General features: G+C 46.4%; 2 protein-coding genes across 5 annotated transcripts in view; one reads left to right on the forward strand and one right to left on the reverse strand.

Moving 5' to 3' along the window:
- LOC119464568 (mitochondrial uncoupling protein 2) overlaps window positions 1-27,750 on the reverse strand; it is a 104,267-nt gene that overhangs the window by 12,066 nt on the left and 64,451 nt on the right. The gene's annotated exons all lie outside the window — the stretch shown is intronic.
- LOC119464569 (uncharacterized) lies at window positions 323-2,308 on the forward strand. The gene has a single exon (XM_037725587.2). It carries the CDS (start codon window positions 372-374, stop codon window positions 1,959-1,961), a length of 1,590 nt encoding a protein of 529 aa, XP_037581515.2. The 5' UTR covers window positions 323-371; the 3' UTR covers window positions 1,962-2,308.

The following is a 27,750-nucleotide window of genomic DNA, read 5'->3' on the forward strand; positions in this document are numbered from 1 at the left end:
AATTATGAAATTATACGATGAAATTATACTATACAAACGTTATACGTTCACCGTCATTAAAATAACGTATACGCGACGAGAATCGATTGCATAGCATATAATACGCCCTATACCCAATGTCATACAATGCGGTGCGTTCACCATTATTTGCGATACAGTGATTGACGACGCAAGCACGACAGGTGACGACACAATTAGCGATACCACTTGAAAAGCCAGAGCAAGGGGGTGACACCAGGCGACCGTAAAAACCGGAAGCGGCAAGCTCGGAGTGGTAAAAAAGAAACCACACGTGCAGGAATCTTACCGCTCCTCCAGGTGGGCTCGGCGGCTGTGCACAGACGCAGACCGCTAATCCATTCACTCTTGTCATGCAGGTGTTTCAGCGCGCACTCGTGCGCCTGTTGCTTCCATCCTTAGTGACGGCTTCCCTGGCAGTCCCGCTGCAATATCGTGCCTGGTCAGATGAACATGACAGGATTGCCTGTCACCCATCCCTGATGCGCACCTCTGGATTTGCACCGCCCTTCAGACCCCTGGATTTCGTCGGGAGCAGCAGATCTGCGTTTTCGACGACACCGCTACCGAAGACGGTAGTGCTCGATGCAGCGTGGACAAACCTGTCGCCATCAACATCAACTCTCCGGTCAACTATAAGAGAGCAGTCAATACCGGTGGCGCCTTGTGGGCTCGGCGGCTGTGCACAGACGCAGACCGCTAATCCATTCACTCTTGTCATGCAGGTGTTTCAGCGCGCACTCGTGCGCCTGTTGCTTCCATCCTTAGTGACGGCTTCCCTGGCAGTCCCGCTGCAATATCGTGCCTGGTCAGATGAACATGACAGGATTGCCTGTCACCCATCCCTGATGCGCACCTCTGGATTTGCACCGCCCTTCAGACCCCTGGATTTCGTCGGGAGCAGCAGATCTGCGTTTTCGACGACACCGCTACCGAAGACGGTAGTGCTCGATGCAGCGTGGACAAACCTGTCGCCATCAACATCAACTCTCCGGTCAACTATAAGAGAGCAGTCAATACCGGTGGCGCCTTGTGGGCTCGGCGGCTGTGCACAGACGCAGACCGCTAATCCATTCACTCTTGTCATGCAGGTTAGTAAAGCTTACAGTCTTTTTTCTAAGAAGTCTAGCAATCGTTTCCTGCTTCAGCTGCCGAGCCCGCACTGCTGCCTTCTTGTCGCTCTTGAGTGTTCTGATGTAATTCGTGCTTTGTTGATGATGTCGGGTGATGTCGAAAGCAACCCGGGCCCGGACTCCGATGCTTTACTAGCTGAATTGAAGAACTTGTCTGCTGGACAGTCGCAATTAATCAGTCAGGTTCAAGACCTGAAAACTCATCTAGTGTCGACGGACAAAGCTATTGCTGATCTGGGCAGGCGCATGACTGATCTAGAGGGGCATTATCAAAATCTTGTCTCCCTACGCTCTGACTTCGAAACCGTGAAAACGTGTACCGCTCAAGTGGCCACCGTGGTACACAGGCTTGAAACGCGTATTGATGACGCCGAGAACCAGTCACGACGCAATAATCTTATTTTTTATGGCCTCCCTGAATCAACTGGATCAGAGACGTTTGCCCAGACCGAGCAACTTATCATCAAGCACTGCCAGGATCATTTGAATATTTGTATCGAGCCGAAAGAAATTGAGCGCGCACATCGTCTCGGTCATCGCACAGATACTAACCGCCACCGTCCTATCATAGCGAAATTCACCTTCCATAAAACAAAAGAATTGGTTCTTTCTAACGGCCGCAAGTTCAAAGGAACCAGCTTCAGCGTTGGAGAGGATTTCTCTCGTTCCGTACAAAACGCTCGCCGGCATCTCGTTACTTTCGCTAAAAGCAAATCATTACCTTTCTCTCTGCGATTCAAAACACTGCATATGGGCCATAAGCGCTACGTCTACGACGAGCAAACACAATCTGTCAAAGAAATAATATAGCAATTTCCCCGTCGTAAAAATGTCCGTTGCACTGTTAAGCCCAAATCTAACATATCATTGTCTGTAATCTTTACGAACGCACGCAGTTTCCTTCCAAAACGTGACGCTTTTTCCAACCTTGTTTTATCATCCAACAGTAATATAATGGTGATAACCGAAACGTGGCTAACGGAAGATATAACAGATACAGAAGTACTAGCCGACCTACCGGAATTTCATGTCTATCGAAAGGATCGCAAAGGCATGCGGGGGGGCGGTGTACTGATTGCTGTGCACCAGCAGTTATCGTGCTCCGTAGCCAAAAACATCACTTCTGATCTTGAAGTATTGTGGCTAATTATTCACGCTTCCCCCCATACAATCATTCTAGGTGTTTGCTACAGGCCTCCAAATAATATTTCAGATTTCACATTTAAACTTAATAACAGTTTGAGTGACCTTAGTAATCAACACCCACAAGCAGAAGTCCTCCTGTTTGGTGATTTTAATTTTCCCCAAATAGACTGGAGCAATGACGTCCCCATAACTATGGGCAGTGAGCCTGCCAGAGATTTTGTGGATTTCTGCCTTAATTTCAATTTAACTCAACTTGTATCAGAACCTACACGCGTTGCACTAAGCACTTCTAGCATCTTAGATCTCATCCTAACCAGCAATCCGGAAAGCTTATCATCAATAGCATATCTACCTGAAGTCAGCGACCATAAAGTAATTCACGCCACATTTTCGTTTCAACCCGTAAGACGTGATTTAGTCAGCAAAACAATCCGCCTGTACAATAAAGGTAATTATGATGCCATTAATAGTGATCTGAGCGCATTTCTTCCTATGTTCGTGAGTTTATGTTCTACGCACTCTACAAATGAAAACTGGGTAATATTTAAAAACAAGCTAGGTGATCTCGTTGACAAGTTTATACCGAGAATAACGTTCCGCGGAAACCGTAACAAGCCATGGTTCACTAAAACTCTTAAGCGACTTGAAAACAAAAAGAAACGTCTCTTCCGCTCAGCCAAACTAAACGGACACCCCTCTGCTTGGGGGAAATATTTTGTGGCCGAAGACGCTTATCTGAGGGCTATACGGAATGCTAAATTCTCCTTTTTCCACGATGAACTGCCTAAAATGCTTACAAACAGCCCTCGACAATTTTGGCAAATAATAAACCCTCAGGAGGCGCGCATGATCAGCGTGTTAAATGCACATGGTGAAGTAGTCAGCGACAGCGAGTGTGCCGACATTTTTAACGCCGCCTTTTTCTCTGTATTTACTAACGAGACTTCAACTCCAGATCTTCCTACATCTACTGACATATCTGCGTGTATGCCACCAATTATATTCTCGGCAGAAGGAATCACCTCGATCATTGATAACGTCAAGCTTTCATCGTCAGCAGGTGTAGATGATATCAATTCCAAACTCTTAAAAAATATTAAATATGTATCTGCTGCGTACCTAACTTTGTTGTTTTCGCAGTCACTCTCTACAGGCATCTTACCATCCGACTGGAAAGTGGGCAAGGTCGTTCCAGTCTTCAAGTCGGGCAATAGAGAAACCCCATTAAATTATCGTCCGATATCATTAACTAGTGTCCCCTGCAAAATCATGGAACACGTCATATACTCGCATATCATGAACTTCTTAGACTCAATCTGTTTTTTTCACCCTTGTCAGCACGGATTTCGAAAAGGCTACTCTTGCGAAACGCAGTTGGCAATTTTCCTTCACGACCTGCATGTTAACCTTGACAGTAACCTTCAGACTGATGCCATATTCCTAGATTTTGCAAAAGCATTTGATACAGTTCCTCATAAACGTTTGCTGCTAAAATTATCTCAGTTAAATTTACACCCCGACGTACTAAAGTGGATAGAAGCATTCCTGACTAACCGCTCTCAGTTTGTTTTCGTTAATAACCATTCTTCTAGCAGACTCCGCGTAACATCAGGCGTCCCGCAGGGATCCGTCTTAGGACCGCTTCTTTTTCTAATTTACATTAATGATCTACCAACACAGGTATCATGTAACATTCGTATGTTTGCAGATGATTGTGTAATCTACCGCAGAGTTACTAACACATTTGACCACACATTAATCCAGAACGATCTCAATAATGTACAAGAATGGTGTAATCGCTGGCTAATGAACCTAAATCCTAACAAATGTAAACTCGTGTCTTTCACTCGCTGCCGTAACCCCCTCACATTTACCTATTCCATTGCTGATGTTCCAATAGAATCAGTCCAATCATTCAAATATCTTGGTGTCACTCTATCTTGTGATCTGTCCTGGCGCTTGCACACTACTAACATCATCTCATCAGCCAATAGATCACTGGGATTTCTTAGGCGACATTTACGTCATACCCCACAACAAGTAAAAGCGTTGGCCTATAAATCATTTGTAAGATCGAAACTTGAGTATGCATCTCCCATCTGGAACCCGCATCAGAATTATATCATAAATGCACTCGAAGCTGTACAAAATCGTGCTACTAGGTTTATTCATTCTTCATATTCGTACGATATCAGCATTTCATCGATGAAAGCGGAATCTGGCTTGGAAGCTCTTTCTTTCCGTCGACAGGTTGCCACCCTCTCTCTCTTCCGTTCATTTTTTTACAGCTCCCTAAATCACCCACCGTACATCACGCCACCTTCATACATATCTCATCGCACCGGTCATCCGCTTCAAGTTGCACGCGCACGTGCCCGGACCACCACTTTTCAAGCATCATTTTTTATTCGAGCATCAAGGGACTGGAACGGCCTTCCACACGCCATCGCAGCCATCACAAGCCCATCTGCCTTTACCGAAGCTGTTATCACATATCTCAAACGAACGCCTGTATTTAATGTTTATTATTTTTTTTAACCACCCCTTATGTAATACCCCTCCAATGGGGTCTTTAAGGTATTAAAGTGAAGTGAAGTGAAGTGAAGTTTCACAAACACATGTGCCGACGAAACCTCGACCTGACGAAACGACCGACGAGCCTCCCAAAACAAAATATAGCCGATTGGCGCCGCTTTCAGCCGAGCCAAGTTGTGTTTCGCGAGCCTGCTCCCACTCCAGTGCCTTTACGCTTTGTTTTTACGAGCTTCGACCGGAGTGGTGTCTCATGGAAAAAACGTGCCTTGCTTTGATGACGTCATTAAGGTCTTCCGACCCTCTTTCGACGGGCGTCGCGAAAGAACTATCATTCGATTCAGGAAAGTACGCCCTCGTTCGTAATTACAGGGCAGAGCGTCTACGCAACGACGCTATATTTGGAGCAAATCTAAGCGCATAACATTTCTTTAGCAGAGCAGAATAAAAAAAAGGTTTAGCAACAACAATAAGTGCCGATAAGGCTAATGATCTTTTTTATTTTGATATATGTACTTCGCCAGTAAAGCCCCAAATTAACTAATCGGCAGAATCTAGCCAATTGCCCTGCGTTGACTCATGGGGAACATGTTTCTATTTAAACATCTGTTCAGCGTGGTATCGGTGCCGCATAACGCAAACACAAACGTTCTCGCCTTCTCTGCTAGTCATAATAATAAGTGATGATGATAAACAAGTAATCATATGATAAAGTCTTCTTCTCTTCAAATCGCTTGAGTCCGCGAATGCAGAAACGCTCATATTCACGGATAGCTTTCTGCCGCATATCATTAAAAGGGTAACAACAATAACTAATGGAAACAGTGTTTATAGCAGCACAGATGTCACTGCTAACGAAACTCGAGCAATGCAAATTTCGGTGTCAAGCAGGTCGCATCTGATCTCAAATGTCAAAATAAATTTATCCAGTTTCGGCATCAGTTTATTACTTTCGAAAATGTGATGCACTGAATGGTTAGCACACATACAGGACGACGTTCCAGTGTGAATCACCGCAACGGGATATCTTGTTGTAATAGCTATAGAAATGTAATTAGAACGGCGGCCGCAAAATAGGGTCATTTGAAAAATTATACAAGATGATTATAATGGCAGCGAATAATTAATTTAGAATTGAAGCATTTTCCTATGAGGGCCGTAGCACAAGTTGCTTGAAGTCTCAAGATTAATGTTTTTGCATCACCAATTATGCAGCACGATGGAACAATCCTAATCAAATGCGCATAAAGCAGCAACAACGTCAATCACAATACCAACATTTAGTACGATTGTTAGGTCAAGATTTTAGGTTCTTTCTAAACAAGTTCGGGGACTGGTTACTTTTATTATTAGTGCTTAGTCTATTCCGACATACGGTTCCTATCAATCGCACAGTACACCGTCCGTAGTTTGTCCGTATTTTCGGCAATACAAAACGTAGTTTAGTGCGTTCGTTAATTCTGGTAGACTGACGAATAATATCGCAAGACTACGGTAACAGACTAACCCGAATCCGTGCACTAAAAATCTCCTTTCCGTCATATATCAATTAAAAATATCTGTAATGATAGCACGCGTAACTCTCCACATATCCTTTTTCATAACGCAAATTTCATAACGACTTCCAGAAATATTTGCTTTCGACCTTATATAAGGACGGCATTTCACGAACGCCCACTCGTGCAATGTCATCGCGTATATAACACGGGGTTATCCACATCCACGGCGCTTATGACAACGGGGAAACTCGATCAGACATTCTGACGTCACGAGCGCAGTTTCGGAGGAAAACTTCTCCGGTCTGGCGCGCCACTCGGCAAGCGCGAATTAAGCGTGGACGTATGCATAGGTGTTCGCTGCAAGCATAAAGCTGCCGGAACATCGGCGATTAAAGATGGCGCGGTATTTTCCTATTTCCTGTTCGCCGCACCTGCCGACAGTGCGGTACCACGTGACAGTTCGAATGGACGCTTCTGCGAGGACGTCTCCAGTGGTGGCACGCAGAAGTCGGCGGGCAGACGGCTGTAGCAAGCTCGGTCAGCAAAAACTCAACCCATCTATACACTTGATAAGTGGAAGCTCATTCCACGGTATTGTGACTAAGTCACGTGTAACTCAGTCACGTGTGGCTAAGTCACTGGTGAAGCAAGGAGTTCAGTTGATAACCATACTGGGTTTGTTAAATGAATTTATAGGAGGGTGCGAATATTCGAAACTTTCGAATAACGAATCGGATAGTGTCCTATTCAACTGTGCTCAAATAAACGTAAAATTGGAGCACAAGTGCGGTAAGTTTACATATAGACATAAAACATCAGAACGTAGTGGAGCAGGCTGCGTCACTTAGCCAGACTTTACAGGCTGTACAGCGATCATTCGAACTCTGTGAAGAGTCCTGTGCATGCGAAGAAGCTATCTGCTTGCTCCTAATGCTTCGCTTGTGCTTTTCATAAACAGAGGTTCATGACGTACTGTATAATGACAGAAACTTGCTAACTAGGACGTCAACATTGTTTTATAATAATTGTGATAACGGCTGTTCATTAATGGATAACTGTTAGAAAATTTTTCGGTATTCGTTTCGATTCGCGCCTGGTACTATTCGATTCGTATTGAATTCGGTCTCAAAAATCACTATTCGCACACCCATAGGAAATTAATACGCTTAAATATCATAGGCTTAAATTAAATTCCCACGACCAGGGGCGCGCCCCTGTACTCGTCGGGTAGGCGATTCCGCAAGCGTGTAATATTGCCTCAATTCATGCTCTCGCCGTGGCCTGAGATGCACGCCAGGAAAAAGTATGCGCATTTGCGAAACTACTTCGACATTTGCGCCAAGGTGGCAGAAAACGTCATAGATGTTACTTCTAACACAATGCCGCTCGAGCAAGGCCAGGTGACAACAATACGCTGTCCAACTTCAGCTTAGCAAGAACGGCTTCATTCAACCAGTATTCCAGTCGGAGCAACTTCCGCAGTCCATCTGTTATCGCGGTGAGAATCTCAGCGGGCTTGTTAAAAGCTTAAAACTTCTGCACGTAAAAAAGACATCTTCCAAATCTGAGCGATGACGTTGTCTACATAGCCTAACGAGCAGCGCTTAAATATTAATTGATCATTAGCTGAAAATGTACTTCGCAGTCTGGGACGTTATCGACGATGCTGCGAGGCAGATAAAGAGAAAAAAAAGTTTATATGTTTCTCAAGCATTTCTATGAACGTTATCCAAATCAGGCACAAGTGCAATGCATCTAATGCTATCAGCACAGTCGGCACTTGTATACAAGATAAGATGATTGATGTCGACTCTGAACTGTCACAATTTTTTAAACAGGTGTCGGCTTAATGACATATTCTTCCCCAGCAAAGCATTGTCCTTATCTAGAGTTTTCTTTCTCGTCACTACACAGCTCCTAAAAAATATCTTGAGAAATAAAACGTTCGTTTTAATGAGCAAGAAAGACCCGGACATTAGTATTTCCCACGTGGCTTCAAGCAAATGCTTTTCGCACTACACAAGGCAAACTAAAGCTTCTGCCAACATCTCAGCCGCTATCAAGGTCCATCGCGCGCCGCTTCTGATTAAGAAGAGGAAGAACACGTCTCACCGCGCGTTAAGCTGTCTCAGCTACGAACCTTTGCGAGCTCGAACATTTCGCCGGCCTGGAACTTGTTTTGCTCAAGCGAAGCTGCAGTTGTCGCTTCAGAAAACCGCACTCCTGTGAAACCGACCTGGCTCCGTACCAGAATAATTGGCGGCGCTCTGACGCAACACTGACACTACGACCGAGCTGAGGTGACGTCACTATGACGCGCGCGCTCTTAAAGCGAGCCTTCGACACACCCGCCAGTGCCTGCGTTTCTCGAGTAGACGAAGAAGAAGCAATAAAGCGAAAACGAAAGTTGTTCTGTGGAAGCGAAACGTGCTACTAAATATATATATATATATATATATATATATATATATATATATATAAACGAAAAAATCACAGAAAAAGCATAATTGTGTGTTCAGAGACTCCAACTCTTTCTTTTCTGTTTTCATGGTCAAGGACGCGTATCTCTCACTTTGAGTTCCTCGTACCCGAGGACGTTGCTCGTGGCGTTAGCAGAAAGCCTCTCGCCACACACACACAAATAAAATATACAAGGCAGAATATTAGCAGGCGTGGTTGCTATTCCTGTCATATCTCCGCTCAGCACGTCTTTCCTTGGCCTAGCTGACAGAAACGCTCAAAGCCAGTTTTTCTTTTCACCGCGCATTTGCGTTGACTAAAGTTTGTTACACTCAACTGAACCCATTGACCGCCCTTCTGCACTGCCCGCTGGTTTGCTGGACGCGTGGTCAGAAACCCCAGTGATATGGCAAAAGTCACTCAGTCGGAGCAGCCTCTAACCTGGATTGCCAGGCTAAACACGCTACCGCTACCAGTTTAGACAATTAATATCTGTACAGAGACTGCGGTCGTATCCCTGCATTTTTCCGTTGACTATCTTCTTTTGTTGTTGAAAACTGTTAGACGAATTGGAAGGTAAACTTCCTGAAACAAAAAAGAACAGTTCGAAATGCTGTTGGCTACGACAGACCAAATGATCTCTTTCCCTTTATTAGACGTGTTATAGACCTCTCAACGAGTTATGTCTATAGACAGCACGTTTACATTATATGACCTTAAGTACAAGGGGCAAGATTCACAAAGCTTTTCTTTCGTAAGTGCTCTTTGCCATTGGCCGGCCGCCTCAGATAATAGTATGTCTTGCATCCGGATTGGCTGAAATTCTTGCTTACGAACAATTCTAGCGTATGAGTGTTTGTGAATTCGGGCCAAGGATACGAGGTGACATAGATTACGTAAATTCATTGTGATATGTGCTAATAAAACACATCCAACACATCCTACAATTGGGGCTGGTGAATTTCGTGTGGGCACGTCAAATATCTAGACCTATCAACATTTTAGCCACAGGTCATCGTGCGATATAACCAAGCCAAACAGATTGTGCGAAACGCGAATGTAATCGGACATATGTCTAAGCAGTAGGTAATGTTTAAGCAGTCACATGATCATACAATCGCAAGCTGCTTGGAACCCTACTAAAGCGTGCTAAGCAGAGCCTTGGATAGAAACCAGTCGCGGCTGTTCATATGAATTTTTAGGGGCGAAGCTCCTTAGGGTGTGGGTCTGTCCCTCCTCTGTAGTATGTAGTAGTAGTCGTCGTCGTCGTAGTAGTAGTAGTCGTCGTCGTCGTAGTAGGTAGCCGTGTCTACTTTTATGAGAAAAAAAAATTCCGAAAGTTGTGTCCGTAGCGCGGAATCGAACCAGGGACCCCTCGCTTCCGAACGCGCGGCGCTAACCACTATACGCCACGAAGCGCACATGGACACACGCAGCACGATGACAATAAATACCCAACATTAACGAAAGACTGCGCGTTTCTAACGCGTTTGTGCTAGCGCGTTACGGCCCGTGTAAGAAGCTGGTGTAAGACGCTGTGGCCTCTCCGCCTTACCCCCGTATTCATAAACGCTCCTCGACTTGAACTTGACTTGCCACCGCCTTGGGCAGCGCGTTCGAAACGCGTTGAAGGCGGTGGCAAGTCAAGTTCAAGTCGAGGAGCGTTTATGAATACGGGGGTTATACTCTCTCAGCAGTCATGTGATGGCGTCGGCAAACGCGGTGCACGTTCCGGCATGTGTAAACGGCTGCGTAAGACGCTGTGGCCTCTCCCCCTTACTAGAGAGTACTGCACGTTTCTAACGCGTTTGTGCTAGCGTCCCCTTAAGCGGGAGATGGTGCAATTATAATGAAGAGCGCTGTTATAAAATAGGAATGACGTCACATATGGCGCGTGTCATTGGTGGAAGTCAATGGTTCGATTTAGTGCGGCGAGACTGGGCGAATTACACGGAAGATTCACGGTTGACCGATGATTCCCTCCGGAGCTTCGCCCACTCATCATCATTCACCCCGTGGATATGCGGTGTTTTTTTTTTTCAGAAAATGAGTGCCCCCCTCGGCATAGCAGCACCTTCTTTCAACATCTTGTAGCAGCCAATACTTCAACAGCGCTGTTTAAGGCATATTTCCCCGGCACTGGGAGATGTTAGCTTAAAGGACACAAGGAATCATTAAGAGTTTCGTCAATAGATCTTTTAGTTACAGTTGCCTATAATAGTAATTAGGCCCGCTGACGGCACTTGCAGGCTAACCATAGCAGGAGCAGAGGCTTTTCAGGATAGCATATGGTAACAATGCCTGCGTGTGTTGGCTCCATTGATGGTAGAGCGGCGATAAAGCAGTGAACTTAATGGGTGCGCTGGCAGTTGTTGCTAAGAAGTGCCCAGTGGTCCGATCACAGACATTGCTTCTACATAGAATTGGTTGGGCGTACGACTGGTGTCGGTAGGTTATTTTATGCAAAGACATACCAGGGACGTAGAGCGGCGCAATAAGATGTTAACAGGCTTCCCTGAGTTTTCAAGCAAACCTTGTATTTCCTTACAAGCGTCGGTGCCGTTGTAGGTGTGACCGTAAAAAACTCTTACTCTCAAGTCGCGCGAAAATTGCTCGCAACCTGGAGGTCGAAAACCGACCTCCAGGTTGCGAGACCACCACGCTAACAAATTTAGCCACTGGCGGTTCATCATACGCTCCCTTAATAGCGTTATTGGACGCCGTTGGCACCGACACCGTATTTCCTGCGACATAAGGCCCGATCAAAATTTAGGAAGGCTCGGTTTTCAACATTACCCTCAATGTTGCCTAGAACCAAAGTACAGCCAAATACCATCAGAATTGGAGGACCCTTAAAGGGATACGAACACAAAATCTGAAAATTTTACAAAAATGCTGAAAATGAATCCTCATTGTGTGATTACACCGAAAGAAGTAGTCACTTAGTTCATTTTTGAGCCGATGGCTTTATTTTTGGCGTTTTTGTGAGCGCGCGCCTGGCCACACGACCCGCGGGAGTTGGAAGGCACGACGTCACGACACCCTCGTCGGATTGCCAGCGGGCCGGCAGCGGTCATTCGAAGCGCGCCGACGCCGCCATCGCGAGCATGGATTCGGGTTCTGGTGCCTCTACCAGCGATGAGTACGCGTCTGAAGACGAGGACCATTCCAACTTGGCAAGAAATATAGCCGCTTACGGTTACGAGCCTTCCGCGTCACGCGACGAAGAAGAGCAGGCGGCCGTGGAAGTGCCGGTCAGGTTTTCGCGAATCGTAGCGCGAAGATTTCGCTCTGCACCAGACACTTATGCAACAATTATTGGTCATTTCCTGGTGTAAAGTTTCGGCAGTGGCGTAATCGTGTTCCTGCCGAAGGTTTACACCAGCAGTGAAGTAGAATACACTTGGTTACTGCAATATTAGCTGTTTTTGTCTCTTTAAGCTCCGCGCCACCAGGTGGCAGCACCATACAGGCCGCTCACGTTTACGGTTCCGCCCGAACGCCCCAACGCCCGCGCTTACCCGATTACCGGACAAGCTAAAGCTCTCTAATAAGCAGGTATCCAAAGTTTACGCACCTTCGCGTCTCTGGGAAACGTGTGCGACGGCGTGTCACGACCGACGATGCTGTTATAAATGCAATGTCTCGGCATTTCCTTCCGCCGCGACGAACGCGTCAATACCGAGCGACAACCGCGGGAAGGCGCATGTAAGACGCACCACCTGCGTGGAGCGCCAAGTGGGATAGTGTTTCAGACGGACCACGTGCGAAGATCGCCGAAAGGGGTGAAACAAACGCTGCAAGGGACCGACACCCCCGGAGACACTGCTACGGCTGTGGCCGACCTCGGCCGCGGGTGGGTGTTATGACGTCAAATTTCAGCTTCTGCCGGCGGCCGCTTGGAGCCAAGGTGCAACAGAAAATCGAAAAAAAAAATGTTTCTCGTTCTTTTTTTCAAAACAGCTTGTTGTATTCGTCATTTTTAACAGTTCAACTTTTGTTGCGACGCAAAACCACCCGCCAACTTCTGTGTCCGTATCCCTTTAAGCTTTGTTTAAGAGTGGAACGCGATAGCATTCAAAGATCCTTGGCTGCTTATCAGGCTTTTTCTTGTATATTCAAATTACAATCCGACGATATCACGTCTGTACGTTGTGGCTAAGCCGTACTTTACGATTTTTCTGACGGATTTTACTTTGAGAAATTCAACTTTTGTTCCAGAACGCCTTGCACCACGCGAAGAGCCCGCCTGGTCTGGGTGGTTCGGGATGATGTGGTTCGGCATGATTATTTCCGCCAGATGCCGATGCTTAACGCCGACGTCGTTATTTTCTGCGACACGGGGCCCTTAACGAAAAAAAAAATGTGGAGTCGGTTCGACTATATCCCAGCTAGCACAAAAGCGATAGAAAACTGCTTCCATACCGATTCGCCACGACTAAATGAACGTCTGAAAGACGCACTAAAAAATCCGTGCAGTCCGTTTAGAAGGTGATAAACGGTCGTATATCGTTGCTAATGTCCGGCGGATAATATGACGAGCGCGTCTTAGTATTTCTGGCAGTCTTTCAGTAAAATATCTATCTTCCGAGTCATGTAGATCACGCATTTTCTTTCTTTTACGTGTTCTCTGTTGCTCTTAAATATATTATTATAGATCGCGAACCCTCGGAAAACTTAAAAACGTGTTTTTCTTATTAAAGCTTACTTGGCAGTCGCCGAATACTTTGCGTCGCCTTCATGATTTGCATCGTTCTGTGTTACAATCTGGGAGCACAGGCCTCCTTTTGTACTGCCGAAACATTTAGATATTCAGATGTTTATATATGCTTATATCCCTCTCTCTCTCTCTCTCTCTCTCTCTCTCTCTCGTTTAGATACGCATCGGGTCACTGCAGCCTAAAGGAAGGCAATTTCAAGCGAAGGCAGCCCTTGCGCACGGCCTAACGTACACTCCGGTCATTGCAGTATAGTGGAATACACTTTTGTCTGCGTGTACATGTGCATGTGCATGTGCATGTGCGTGTGTTTACAGACACGCGTGAACAAGCGAATACGTTATAACAGCAGAGAGCGTGATCATGTCGCTGCGCTCAAACTTCAGCACTCTTACTTGGCTACGTCCACTGTTTCTCAATATTACGTTCACTTTCCTTGAACCATTGCCAGCGCGCAATTATAATTTAAATCGGCGTTCAGAGTACTACGCAACGTAATCGCGCGAATCGTTTCGTGCCTCATTTTACTCTTAGATAGCCTCGTTTCGTGCCTCGTTTTCCTCTTAGAAGGCCCCTTGAAATATTATAGGATAATATTCTATAATCTTCCGGTGGGCTTTCCAATAGCGCCTTCAAGGCGCTAATTGAACAAGCGTAAAGCTTACTGGGCGAAGAAATAAAAATAAATACAGAGAAGCCGTAAGCTCTACCTCAGCACGAGACGCATATTACACATACTGTTCTGGCCTAGCACTGTCCCTTCTGTGCCATACTTGCAATGAACCTAAATTTATCGAACATTTCTTTCTAAGCTGCCGCGTGTGGAACGAACCAGAGGAAAAGATATTTACAAGTTTAATGCCGGAATTTAGGTGTCTCTCTAAATTTTCCGGTTAAGCATTCCATCGGGGCCTCTGCTTTCGGCTTAGTCACAGGAACGTTTGCATCTTTATGATACGAAGTGACTAGCGCAATAATTTTCTTAAATAATAATTCCATTCTTCTCAAAATTGCAGGTCCTACACTCTTAAAAAAAAGGTCGTCATATTCACTAAGTAAATACTAACACGTTACTAGTCCCAAAAAGCACTACCTTCTTAGTAAGTGCAGGTAGTAAAATGATGGTTAGTACTTTTCACTACCTACTGAAGCTAGCAAAAAGCACTAACTTAGTAGTAACTAAATACTACCTCGGTAGTGCAGTTACTAACACAACTGAAATATAATTACCAACAATACAATGGGACCTATTCGATTTATAAGTGCCGCTTGCATTGTCCTATGAAGTCGATGGTATTGTAAAAGCATAAAAAAGTAGAATAATAAATATACATGAAAGGAACCGCGCCCTATTGCTATATATTAAGGCATTAATTCGTGGCATTAACATATACGTAATGTAAATTTGCCAAGGACATGAAGCCGCACTGACTCCGGGTAAGAATGTACTATATATTTGCAACAAGCAACGCCAAGCAAGAAAACATATATGAGCAACTTCACCAGTATTTATAGGCCTAGTTTGAGGGAGCACATGTGGCACCGGTGAGCACCTATGTATTTGGTTAAATAATCAAAGCTCTGTGCTCAAATGTCTAAAGCCTACTGTCTGTACATATGTGTGATACGACGTCGCATATAACTGTTAATCCAACATAATGAACAACACTACAGTTAATCTCAATTTCGCATAAGACTGTTACAATCACAGCAAAATAGGCCAAGGCCAGACAAGTTAGTAGTTGCTTAGTAGTTACTTAGTAAAAAAAAAACTACTAAGAAGCATTTCTGGTTAGTAAAGGCAGCACTTACTAGCTTTACTAACCACTGGCTAGTACAGAACTAGTCAGAAGGTAGTAAAATACACATTAACCTAGTAAAAACGTGCATTTACTAGCTATTTACTAAGTTTATTTTTAAGAGTGTATTCGAAATGACGTTACTAAGTGGAAATTTTTCGGTTCTTACGTGAAACATGCGTTTTACTGTTTTTACTGTTTTACTGTTTTACCATTTCAACTTTCCACTGCCTTAATTTTTCGTTTCAGCCTTTACCTTGACCGTTCGAGCCTTTACAGTAACAGAATAAATTTGAACTTGAACATCTGCCCGGCCGTTTAACCACCGGTTTCATGGCCAGTTCACCGCGATGCATGGTCAAGGTCCATTATTTGAAGAGCAGGCTGGCAAACAAACACACTCCATTCCGAAACTATATATAAGCAAACATACTGCCTCACCTCTCATAAGCCCAGAAAGCTGTACGAGCTTACTGCCTCACCGTGCCTTACGGGGACAGGCTTAGTGCCCAACTGGCCGACACGCTATACGTATCGCGTCTTCAGGTCTATTCCATCTAGCTCTCTTTCACTCCCTCAACCCTTCTCCAAGTGTAGCGTGTACAACTGAACCAAGTCCAGTTAACGTCACTGCTTCTCTCTCCCCCAGTTCTCGTTTAATCACCCACGTGTCACTAGGAGCCATACTTGCTCAAAAGGGGGGAAAATAAAAAAAGTGATATTGCGCAGAACGCAGAATTTTCTTCACCGCAAGCGAACCGCAACTATGGCCTCCGTACAAAGCTGGCCAAGACCCGACGGCCCCGGAAGAAGCCGGCAGTGAACAGACAAAGAGAGCTCGATCAACGTGGCCGCCATTTCATCACCGTCGGGTGGGGACACAGCTGGCCTCACCCTAGGACAGCTGAGAACACCGAAAGGGAGGCCTTTGCATTTCAAACGAACAGTCAACAACGGAGTGGATCGAAGCCAACGAGCTGCCAGCGAGGCTCGCAGTCAGAGTGCGCCTACGACGAGTTAAGCTGGCAATAAAACACAAGAGACCAGCTGACGCACACGAGATACCTTTTCCGCGAAGAAACGGTGGCGCGTATACGCGGAGCCTGCTGGCAGCAGCCGGGCGGGAATGGCGGCATTCTAAATTTGGACCCAGCTCCCCCCCTTATCGGCCCCGACGGGAGCCTTTGGCTCAGCGGGGCGGCGCTGGGACTCGGTGTCCAAAAGCAGTAGCGCCTGAACACTTGCTCCCGTGAGAGACCAGGAAGAAGTGCACTTGGGGCTGTATTTGCTCACGATGTGTTTCATTGCGCGTGCTTTTTTTTTTTTTTTTTTGCATTTTGTTCATTGGCTTGGGCATAGCTCGAGGACAGTCTATAGGTTGTCTAAATACGTATTTTACAGGCAGAAACTCTGCAACGAGCTGTTCATTCAGCTATGCAGTATATGTACAGAAACGTTAAAGAAAGAAACCGGGACCGGCGCAGTCAAGTGAATATCGAATTTACTAAGAGAGGTGGCCCGAAGAATCGAAACTGAATGGGACGTTTCAACATATCGACCATGGCTTCTTTTTTAGCGTTTCTGTACATCTATAGCAATAGGAGGAGGAGACTGCAGAGCTTTCTTTTGCAAAAATATACATATCTAGACAGCTTACGAACTGTTTATATTCTTCTCGAAGAAATATTTTCCTTCATATGCCTGGTATTTTTTTTTTCTATGAAGAATGTATGGCTGTCTATCGACAAAATTCGTTAACAATGCTATGCCTCTCGGTTCATTTGTGGTACACACATAGGTATCCATAATGCCGGGTTGAAGAAAGTGCAAAGCCAATAGTTGACACAAAATGTAATAACATGAAATGGAGCTGTCAACAGATATCCTAAAAACATTCATAAAGAAAGCGCCTAAACGGTTTTTCGGACTGTCAGACGTCACTGTGAAAGTACCGCGAACATAACGCCGGCCGGACGTAACGCAGGTATAGCCACGTGTCTATTCTTCGAAAACAATAAAATTATACGAGATGTACATGGCGCCCACGACGTCACATCCTGCTAAAATGTGCGGGAGATTGATACGCTTAGTTGGTTGCGTTTTAGAACGATGCTGGCATTCAGGTCGGCAATTTCCTGAAGCTATACGAACGATTCACCTCACGTCGACGTTTATTGCTGGACGTTTATCGCTGGTCGATGAACGGCGGCGCTCCACGTGAACATTATCGCGATGAAGTGGAGCAACGCAGTTATACAGCTGTTCGCAGCACCGCGAGTTCGCGATTATTGTAGTCGATGCTTAAACGATCTTTCGAGGTGGGTTCGCTCCACTTGTTCAAGAGATAATCGGCAGAGGCGTATAGTGATGTCCGGTTGGTTGCAGCCGACTTTACAGCAACAGCATGCAGTTAGGAACTCGAAACACGGTTTTCTCTGTCCTTAAACTAAGGCTAACTCGTGGCCACATAATGGCATAGATAATGAGTAAGGGGCACAGGAGTGGGAGTGAAAGTGATAACGTATGAAAGCAAGAAAGGAGCTTGGAAGGTGGACTGGATAAGGCAGAGGGAGTTTGGGGACACAGGTTCTTCTATAAGTGGCGTTGAATGGTGGCCCTGCTTCTTTTGTGGACATCCCGGGCTGTCACGCGGCCTGTCACCCTAGAACGTGAGGCCCTAGGTGTTTCCAGCGCCACGTAAGAATGTCGCTAGACTAGCATCAGGGCGAGCCCAGCTTGTGCCTGTAAGGCAGTGAAACAGTTTTTATTGTTGTCGTTGTTCGCTCAAAGTTACGGTGCTCGTGGCCATACAGCCTTTTCTTCTCCACGTCTACTAAACATTTTCCTGCCACCAAACACATTTCTCTGTTTTGTGTCAATCAGTAACCAATTGCAATCATCATCACCTGTCCATCCGTCCGCCCATTCGTTCCATTACGCGGTGTTAAGATTCCCTTAGAGCTGTGATGCCCGCACCCTGATTCACTTTGAGCGGCCATGCTCGGACCACGTGCAAACGCATGGTAATCGGCGTGCCTAACGACCTCGCTCGTCAACTTGAATAGATGTGGCCGTCGCGAGGGACAGAGACGAAACCTGTCGTGCCACCTTGCAAAACCCCCTCATCCCACGCTGAGAACGTTCACCCCGTTACGGTCACCCACCATCTCTACTTCGTCTGGTTTGCCCTATGTCCTGCAGTGGGGGAGAGGAGAGGAGGAGATTGCCCGGATGGTGGAGTGTATAAGAAAGCCAGCCAGCAGCCACGTGGAGAACAATCTTGCTTTCCCCTAACGTGTAGGCGCATGCACGCTGAACTTTTCTTGTATGTTTTCTTTGGAACACACCGCTCACCCGTAACCATGTTTTAAACTTCTGTGACTTGTTTTTACGTCGCCTCGTCTTCCCTACCGGACCCTATCCGATGGTCAACCCGGTTCGAGCTCCAAGCAGACGCTGTTGAAGGTTCTGCCGAACCCCGGCCCATAACAGCAGCTGCGTTCCGCGTTGTGCCGTGAGTGATACATGCGTCGTTTATTTGTAACAGTATACAGATACCACAGACACCTTTTTCACTGTGAATGCACTGCAGGCGTCGTGCCGTCGTCATCGCCGTGATGCCGCTGTCATCGTTGTTGTCATCGTCTTCGGCGCACCGTTGTCGTCTTTGTCGTCACGCCATCGTCGTTGGTGGCAGCTGCGGGAATTCGCATCTCCAACAGGAGTTCTGCAAGGAGGCAGTTCTTCACTGCCTCTCTCTTCTTATCTTGTTCACGCACTGTTACTCCGACTGACACGCTCGACCTTGCAGTGTCGATCACCCGTTGCCCGGTTGACCCACCACGAACGGTAATCCAATTCGTGCGACTGACCGTACAACCTATACCTCAATTGACGGCCGTCTGGGGATACGAAGAGATAACGAACAAAGATCCACTGACGCACTCGGAGTACTCTGAGCATCGATTTTCTCAGCGTCCACACACACGCGTGATTCAAGTCCCATCTACTCGAGTAACGTTTCAAGAGGACGGCCTTTACCTCCGTGCGTCTGAATCCTATTTCGGTTTCGTCTGCGACCGTTCGAAGAACATCGTTTCTGACGGCTGCTAGCCCGTACAGTAAAGTGCCAGCCTCCTGGAATCGATAAAGGCATAGACCGTGCGCGCGCATACGCCCCTTGATTGGAGGCGTGGCTCGATCTATCGCCGACGGTTCATTACGACCGCGGCCACGAGGTGTTTTACGAGTTGTCCGAGAGTGAGACGGGCACTGCGTCGATGCCGTCCTTGACCCCCTCCGTTTCCACCTGCCGGAGGGGCTCCGTGGCTGTGGCGTTGAACTGTTGACCACGAGGTCGTGGGTTCGAATCCCCCCGACGTGGCAGCCGAATTTCGATGACAGCAGAATGTAAGACCACTCGTTTGCCGTGCTTTGGGAGTACGTCAGAGATTACGGGTTGTCAAAATTAAACTGGAGCCTTTTACGCTAAGGCGTCCGTCAAAACCCACTGGGCGGGTTCGGGAAAATAAACTCCTATTTTAATTTATTCTTTTAAGCTATTATACCCTCAATATGTCGCACGGAGCTCGCGTTACTAATGGGAAATGTTTAAAGAAGAGGCAAAGACAACGCATTTTTTATGTCTTAATGCGACAAAAGATAGCGTAATCGACGTGCACCTTACACTGGCTTTCGAGTACATAGCAAAAGCGATTCAACCAATACTTAACGAGTGGTCTCCGCATATGCCTTGGAGTCCCATGAGCCACTTCTAGCTCTCTCGTTGTTGCTGAGACTCGTCAATCATTACCATTTCTACTTCACTGACCTATAAAAACATGCTCGCATGTTTTAGTTTTTTTTTTAGACTTTAATTTCATCCTGAAGACCACCGCATTGGTGTTAGGCATAATTAAATGAACTGTAGCTACCCATGTCCTTAAAGTAATTCAAGAATAGCTCGTTATTCGGCCCACATCAAGGGCTCTGAAAAGCAGACGTGGAATATCCTCCGTGGCGCATATCTTAATCACAAACTGTTCAAAAGTGTTATCAGCGTACATGCGTATAACACCACCCGTTCGCGAGACAAGCAGTAGCCATCGCCATGTTCGAGCGCCAGTGTCTCCATTTTTTTTTTGTGTCAATAAAAAAATGTAATGCAGATTTTACCGATTCCTGTCACTCTTCGCATCGACTCAGGCTTGCAACGATCGGAGCCCGCTGAACATCGGATCAAGAGAAAGCCTGCCAAAGCCAATATAACGTTCGACCGCTGTCTCGGGATTATGATGATACCTAAGGCTATAACAAACGCCGAAGTTATCTGCTCCGGGTTCAATTCGTCAACGTCTTTGCGCACCGGTCTTGTGAAACGCAATTAAATTCTGAGGTTTAACGTGCCGAAACTACGATCTGATACGAGGCACGCCGTATAGTGGGGGGCTCTAAAATAATTTTTGCCACCTAAATCTAAGTACGCACGCGTTTTTGCATTTCGTCCCCATCGAGATGCGGCCGCCGCTGCTAGGAGTCGAACCCGGGACCTTGATCTCAGCAGCGGAACGCCATGGCCACTAAGCCACTGCGGTGGGTCTCGTTGAATACCGCCCACAGTGGCCGGTATTAGAGCTTGCGGGTCCGTTCTAATTAGCCGGAGCGGCAACAACTGATTAAATGGAGTCTCGAGATTGAGTAATTCGCGGGGCACAGCATCGTGGGATCGACAGACCCAGGACGGTGGAATAACCGGAGATGCCACCGAGAGGTCTTCGTCCTGCGGCCGACTTATACCGGCCGGTGACGATTAGTTGAAATATGATGATTCCATATGCACGATAAACGTCGTCACGATAACACGATGTCTTTAATGTTACGCCACACTTATGTGCGTATGAAACCGCTCCACTTCCTACCATTAAAACCAGTTGAAAGTTTTGCGCTTGTGTCTGTCGTTTCCTACCTCGTTTCAAGTGGCGCGCATACGACATTTATCGTGAATCGTTACCAACTATAGCCCATGCCAGTACCCTTCTGTTACATATGCATTCTAGGCTGTTTGGACTCGTATTGAAGTGTGCTTGCAACCGTACGTCGGTATTTTTTTTTTTTTTTTTTTGGCGTCACCGATGCGGTCTGGAACGCTCGCTCGGGGATTCCATAAGAGTGACACTCCGCCTTGCATAACGCGTTGCCTGACGGCGTGAAGGATATCGCGTAGCGCGGCGTGTTTTTTTCCGTCAGGGACGGCAGAGAGACGATCGTGTTCTTTTTGTTTTGCTTTGTCTTTCGTTGCTTATGACGTCATACTCTGGGCTGCGGATGGCGTTTTCCACTTGTAAGTAAGCCGACACTGTTCGCGCACGAAACGAAACAAAACGAAACGAAACGCCGATTGCATACGATACACCCTCCCTCCACGTCCCCCTTTCCTTCTTGCATGGAAGATAAGTTGGAAGGATGCGTAGCGTGAAGTGGTAACAACAGTCAACGAGTATTACGAAACATGGTTTGACTGCGCAATTTTAGACGGGACGCAGCGAGATAAACAGGACAAGAGCCGATTCTCGATTCTCCGCGTTTGTCCGGTGTATCTCGCTGTGTCCCGTCTAAAATTGCGCCGTCAAACCATGTTTCGTAATAGAAACTACAGGACTACATGAGAACGGGACGAGCCCTAACTTCCAGCTTAGTTTATTGCGAAACTGGTGGTTTATACAGGTTACCAGAAAGTACTACAACAAGAAGGCCAGATACAAAATCCAGTGCTTAAATCAACTAAAGCTAAACTCAAACGTTGGTTCGCGCTTTGTTGCTTCAAGCGCCGTTTTTTTTTTTATCCGGCCTTCTTATTATACTAGTTTCTGGTAACCTGTATAAACCACCACATTTTCGCAATAAAACTAAGAAGTTGTAGCGTTGGTACCGGTCTCACGTCGTGTTGCTGTTACTACTTCGTGCTACATACACCCTTGCAACATAATTGAGTGACATCTGCCACCCTCGGAAGGTAAGCGTGACTAAATGGGGAGGGGGGGGGGGGGGGCATGCAGGGGTGCAGAGCTTCTTGCCACGTTAACCCTAAAGTGAGGGTGGAAGGAAGAGCGCGTGTTGATGATGCACAATTTGACGCATAGCTCAGAGGCAAAAGATGGGCAAGCGTGGACACACATACAAAGGCGGCTATTAAAACAATTTTTATTGTTGCAAAAGAGACACAGCGTATACATATGCACATTCGTGATCATCGGCATGTCGTAACAATTTCGCGTTTACACCAGGCACTGTCGCAGCAGGAACATCTTGTACCAAGCCCACGCGTGTGTAGTTGAAACATCTGGTGCACAGCAGGAAAGCTCCAACTTTGGCACGTGATGACAATCTCACAGAACATGTCTGAGAAAGCTGAATTATTTCGTCGATACGGCTTTGGAGGGAGTGCTTGCGCCGGAATTACCTAACCTTGCAGTCCTTGCATGCATGTTCGATGGTTTTCCCGACTCGTGGGATCCTTGCGCGCGCCCACAATGGTGCGCTCATTAAATGCGGGGAAACTGGTGTAGTGGGAAGAAGTTTGTGAGAACCATTTGATACCTGTTCAGAAGGTGTGACATTCGCCGGCGTTGGCGCGTCAATTTTATCCTGCGCAATCAACGCGCTTTCAATAGTGGCTGAGAGAGGCTTCACTTTGTATAATTGATTTATTGAGGTATATGGACACTCAGATTTCTGCCGTCGGCGTCGCCGTCGCCGTGATCGATCATTTGGAGAAGAAATCTTCGTCGCGCGCCGAACGCTGCATGTGCGAGTGAAAGGGCGCGAGGGACGCGTCTTTCATGAACGCACGGCGGAGAACAAACGCGCGTTCTGCGCCGTGCTCGTTGGTTAAGCCTTCTTTAGAGGCGACTTTGCGGCACGCAGTGCCTATTTATATCAGAGGCTCCGGCAACAGTCACCAACGCCGCACGCATTTTGAGCGAACGCGGGCAAAACGCCGATGTCGACACCAGTTCTGCGTGTTGCCAATGCTGCTGCATGTCCATTGATTTATTGACTATCACAATTCAGGTGAAACTTTATTTATTTATTCACAAATACAGTCAGCCCTGCTGGGTGATATTATAGGAGTACATAACAATGCGTATAGTGCCCGCAATGCATGTATCATGCAGTAAATGCATGTATCAGAAAAACTAAGAAAGCAACACAGTGAAACGAAGATAAAGCAATGAAACACGCACCAAGACACAAAAGCCCCCCTCCACCTCTAACTCATAGCCTTCTCCTCACCCCCGATAAAAAAGCCCTGTGACGTACAGCAGCAGCAAAACATCAAAAACAAGGAAAAACAATGACAGCTGCAATACAATCGGTAACGGTACTTTTTTTTATATGATTGTTACAAAGAACAACGCCACTAAGGTTGTCTATTATTGTGTCGACTGATGTGGAAGACACCGCAACATTTTGAGTGGGAGTTCCATTCATGGACAGCTCTAGGGAAAAACTAAAATCAGTTAAAACAATCAGTATAGGTGCAGCAGGCGTAGGGATGAACCAAGGGAAATATACCTGGTAGCGAAGCTTCCATAGAAGCCCATACGTTCAAAACATGGCAGTTTATCGGCGGTTCATGGGGCTTAGCGCCATCTGTGTGAGGAGGGAACACTTCCGGCGGAAGGAAAAATAATTTGACGTCATATCCGTTAAAAACAGAATTGACGTCATTTTGTTCTCATAGGCGCGAAATTTGTTTTCGGAGGCCTGCCATTAGAGCTGTATATTCAAATGCCCCGTCCATTCGACTTGATGGGCGTTCCGAGCTTTCAGCGCGGAAAGCGATGCAGGAAAAGGTCAGCCGTGCGGGTGTTGAAGTCGCATCGCTGCACAGAACATACTTTCTTTGGAGACCGACGAACGCTTTGGAGTAGAGTACTCGTCCTTTCGTCGGACGCCAAGCCCGTCGGCCAGCGCTGTCGCCCGAAAACAACTAAAGTAAACAAGTATCTGACGGTCGCAACTCACTACTTTTGACTGCACAGGTTAACAAACAATAAAACTACCCGCGTCACCTAATTCAGACAAACGTCGACATGCAAAACAACACAACATGTGAGGGGGGCCGTATTGTAATAGGTGAACTTTACGAGCGCGCCATTCCACGCACTTCAAGAGCTGCATTGCATTGCAAGTGATAGCGGCGTCAACGCCCGCCGCTATCGATGGGCGCTGAAAAAGGTATTTATTGATAATGATCAAGTAAAATAGAGTTGTAGCTTCTTTTCTCGCCATGCATATATAAAATGGATTAGGAATTTTATTTTCGGTGAACGAATCTAAATGCGTATCGCTTTAATTAAAAAACGCATTTTTCTTTCCCAGTGTTTATTCTCTCCAAACATAGTCGCGCTTCAATCGCTGCTCCCATAACCACCCTTGATGATGTCGGTGACAGTTGGTTCTGAACCGCTTTTCGCCCGAAGCTTCGCGACCTATGTGGATCGACCTTGGATGAACACTGAATGGCGTTGTCCAGAGGGCTTCATTGCCATGAACCGCAGTATAATTGGTCCAATTTATATAGACATCATTATGAACAATCAGATAAATTACAAGAGATTCAATACAGTCAGTAAAATATGGTTACACATGTCTTTTTTATAATGCCGATTATTGCGTGAGCTGTGATGTCCGCCATTGCTATATATTAGTTGAAGCTTTGTCAGCAAAACTTATCGCTTAAACTGAAAACTTCTATTTTAAACAATACGATAAAAGCAAGTGGTACCAACTTTATAAGATGTATAAGTATATAAGATGGAAAAGGGGGCGCAACTTTTAGTCTCCAGGCAGGGGGGGGGGGGGGGGGGATTCTTTAAGCGTCCACCTAGGGGACACGTCCCTTTCGTCTGCTGCTGAAGTACTGACTGGCTGGGGCCACCTGTCTCCTTCTGACGCCTACCCCAGCCCAACCAATCATAAATACAGCAGCAGATTAAATGGGCATGTTCACTAGGCTGACACTTGCAGAATACCGCCCAGATAATCTACGGGCCTTCCATATTCACTCTAATAATTGAAGCCATAGCAACCGCGTCAGAGGAAGTTCGCGAAGACGTGTACATTAAGGAAGAGGGTTTCCATTACCAAACCCGAGCGCAGCAAGGCGTCAAGATTCTCGGTGTGTCGACACAATGAACAAGTGCGCGCGTATGACATAATAGGGCTTGTTTGTGACAGGACGCAAAGCCCCGATCGACAACGACAAGCGACGCGCACGCGGTGTCGTAATCGCGATACGCCGAAGGTCTCGCTTACCGCCTATGTACCGGCCGAACGCGCATCCGCCTGGCAACCAGTCATCCGGCCATGAGTGACAGTGTCGCCGCGCGTGCCAAGGAGCCAGTCGCTTTAGATCGTGCTGCTTCCTAAACTCAGTGGCCCTGAGATTTCGAAAAAAAAAGATAAAGAAATTGTGCCGAAATCATCGACGGTGATTGTCAATATAAGTGAATAGAACGAAGGAGCGAACGAACGAGTGAACGAGCAAAGTGCCAATGAGCGAGTGAACTAGCGAACGAACGAGCGAGTGAACGAACGAGTGAACGAACGAGCAAACGAACGAACGAGAGCGAGTGAACGAGCGAACGAACGAACGTGCAAACGAACGAACGAATGAGTGAACGAGCGAGCAAACGAACGAACGAGAGCTAGCGAACGAACAAGCGAGTGAACGAGCGAACGAACGAGTGAGCGAACGAGCAAACGAGCGAACGAGCAAGCGAGTGAGCGAACGAACGACCAAGCGAGCGAGCGAACGAACGATCGAACTAGCGAGCGAATGAACGTGCAAGCGAGCGAACGAACGAACGGACGCAAGGACGGATGAACGAACGAATGTTTTCCTTGCCGAGCTCCAGCCACCGACCACCACAGAGCTGCGACCAATCACGAAAACGGCCGAAAGAGTCACAGAAAGCTATTCGTTTTCAAAATGCAGAGAGCTAATTGGCATAAATGTCTGGCAGCATGCGCGCTCTTGCATTATCTGTTGAAGCTAACTAGCAAGTACTTTTGGCACCGCGACTGGATTGTGCCCAACCCCTAATTAACTTAGGCTTTCTGCAGATCACAGGGGCCACGCGCGCATGTGAGCTCCCTAGGAATCGTTATTATTAGGGACATTTAGAATTAGAGTATCCAAATTGCAAGCGACTTAGTGTATACCACGGTGTAAGAAATATATTTCTTACACCGTCGTGTATACCCCCAAAACCCGAACGCCACTAGGAGTTCTTTAGTACTCTTTAAGCGTTCTTTTTTACGCATTGCTTTTGGCTGATATATAGTGTCCCGTAACTTAGGGTTCCGAATTTCTAAAACTCCCTAATAATTAAATGATTTACTTGTGGGATATCACGTCCCAAGGTAATAATGAAGCTATGGAAGACGCCGTAATGAAGTAATCCGGAGTAATTTTGAGCACCTGAGTTTCGCATACGTGATTTCAAATTTACAACTATAGACGAGCCCGCTTGCATTTCACACTCATTAAAACGCGGCCGTTGCTGCCTTGAATCGAACCACGGACCTCGTTTCTTAGCATGCAAAATGTCATACACACTTCTGCGAATGGCCTAACCGCGTGGCTTTGCGAGGCTGTGATGTCATAAAGGCTCTGCTGCGTTTTTTCGTATCTACCAGCCTATGGTTCTTCTCAATATGTAGACCCGTTTCGCCCTTCCCCAATGCAGGGTAGCCAACCGAGGCTCAGCCGGGTTGACATACCTTCACTTTCTGTATCACTTATCACTGACTCCATAGTCACTGAGCCACCGTTGTGGGTACGCGTTCTTTTCGAATCTACAGTCCCAAATATTGCTGCGTCCAATGAACGGGAATGCTGTCACTGTCACAACTTAGGCCAGGAAGTCAAGTATATGAGATGCCACAGGAGCTAATGGTAGTCACCAGTCTCGTGTGCGTTTTCTTCTTATTATTATTGACATTATTATCCTATTGTACCTGTTACTCCTCTACCGGAAATACTAAAAGACGCATAAGGGCCTTTGTTGGAGAGAGTGCCGCGGGCTTGCCGCGTTGAGGGAAGAAAATTCCCACAAGATTTATGATAATTATCGTCATGTGACAAAACTACACCCCGAATTGTGAACGAATTTTATGAGTGTAAGGCTTCGTGCTTAATAATCATTTAACTGCCTTTAGAGATACACTATAGTGAATACGTTTACGCCACCTATACGTCAGTAAAGTCAACGCGAGAAACATGGGAAGTAACAGACTCCCTTTGGGTCAACGCTTATAGAAAGCTGGTTATTGGCCGATAGTCATTCGTTAGCTTAAATGTCATCCCACCAGGAGCAACATTACTAGACAACCACCTCAAGATTGTGCATCTCGAAGATTGGTGCGCTACTACGTA

The sequence above is a fragment of the Dermacentor silvarum genome, chromosome 9, assembly GCF_013339745.2.
Source record: "Dermacentor silvarum isolate Dsil-2018 chromosome 9, BIME_Dsil_1.4, whole genome shotgun sequence".
NCBI lineage: Eukaryota > Metazoa > Arthropoda > Arachnida > Ixodida > Ixodidae > Dermacentor > Dermacentor silvarum.

What these genes read in the sequence shown, in the direction of transcription:
- LOC119464569 (XM_037725587.2), top strand. Translation starts at nt 372, where the DNA reads ATGCAGGTGTTTCAGCGCGCACTCGTGCGCCTGTTGCTTCCATCCTTA.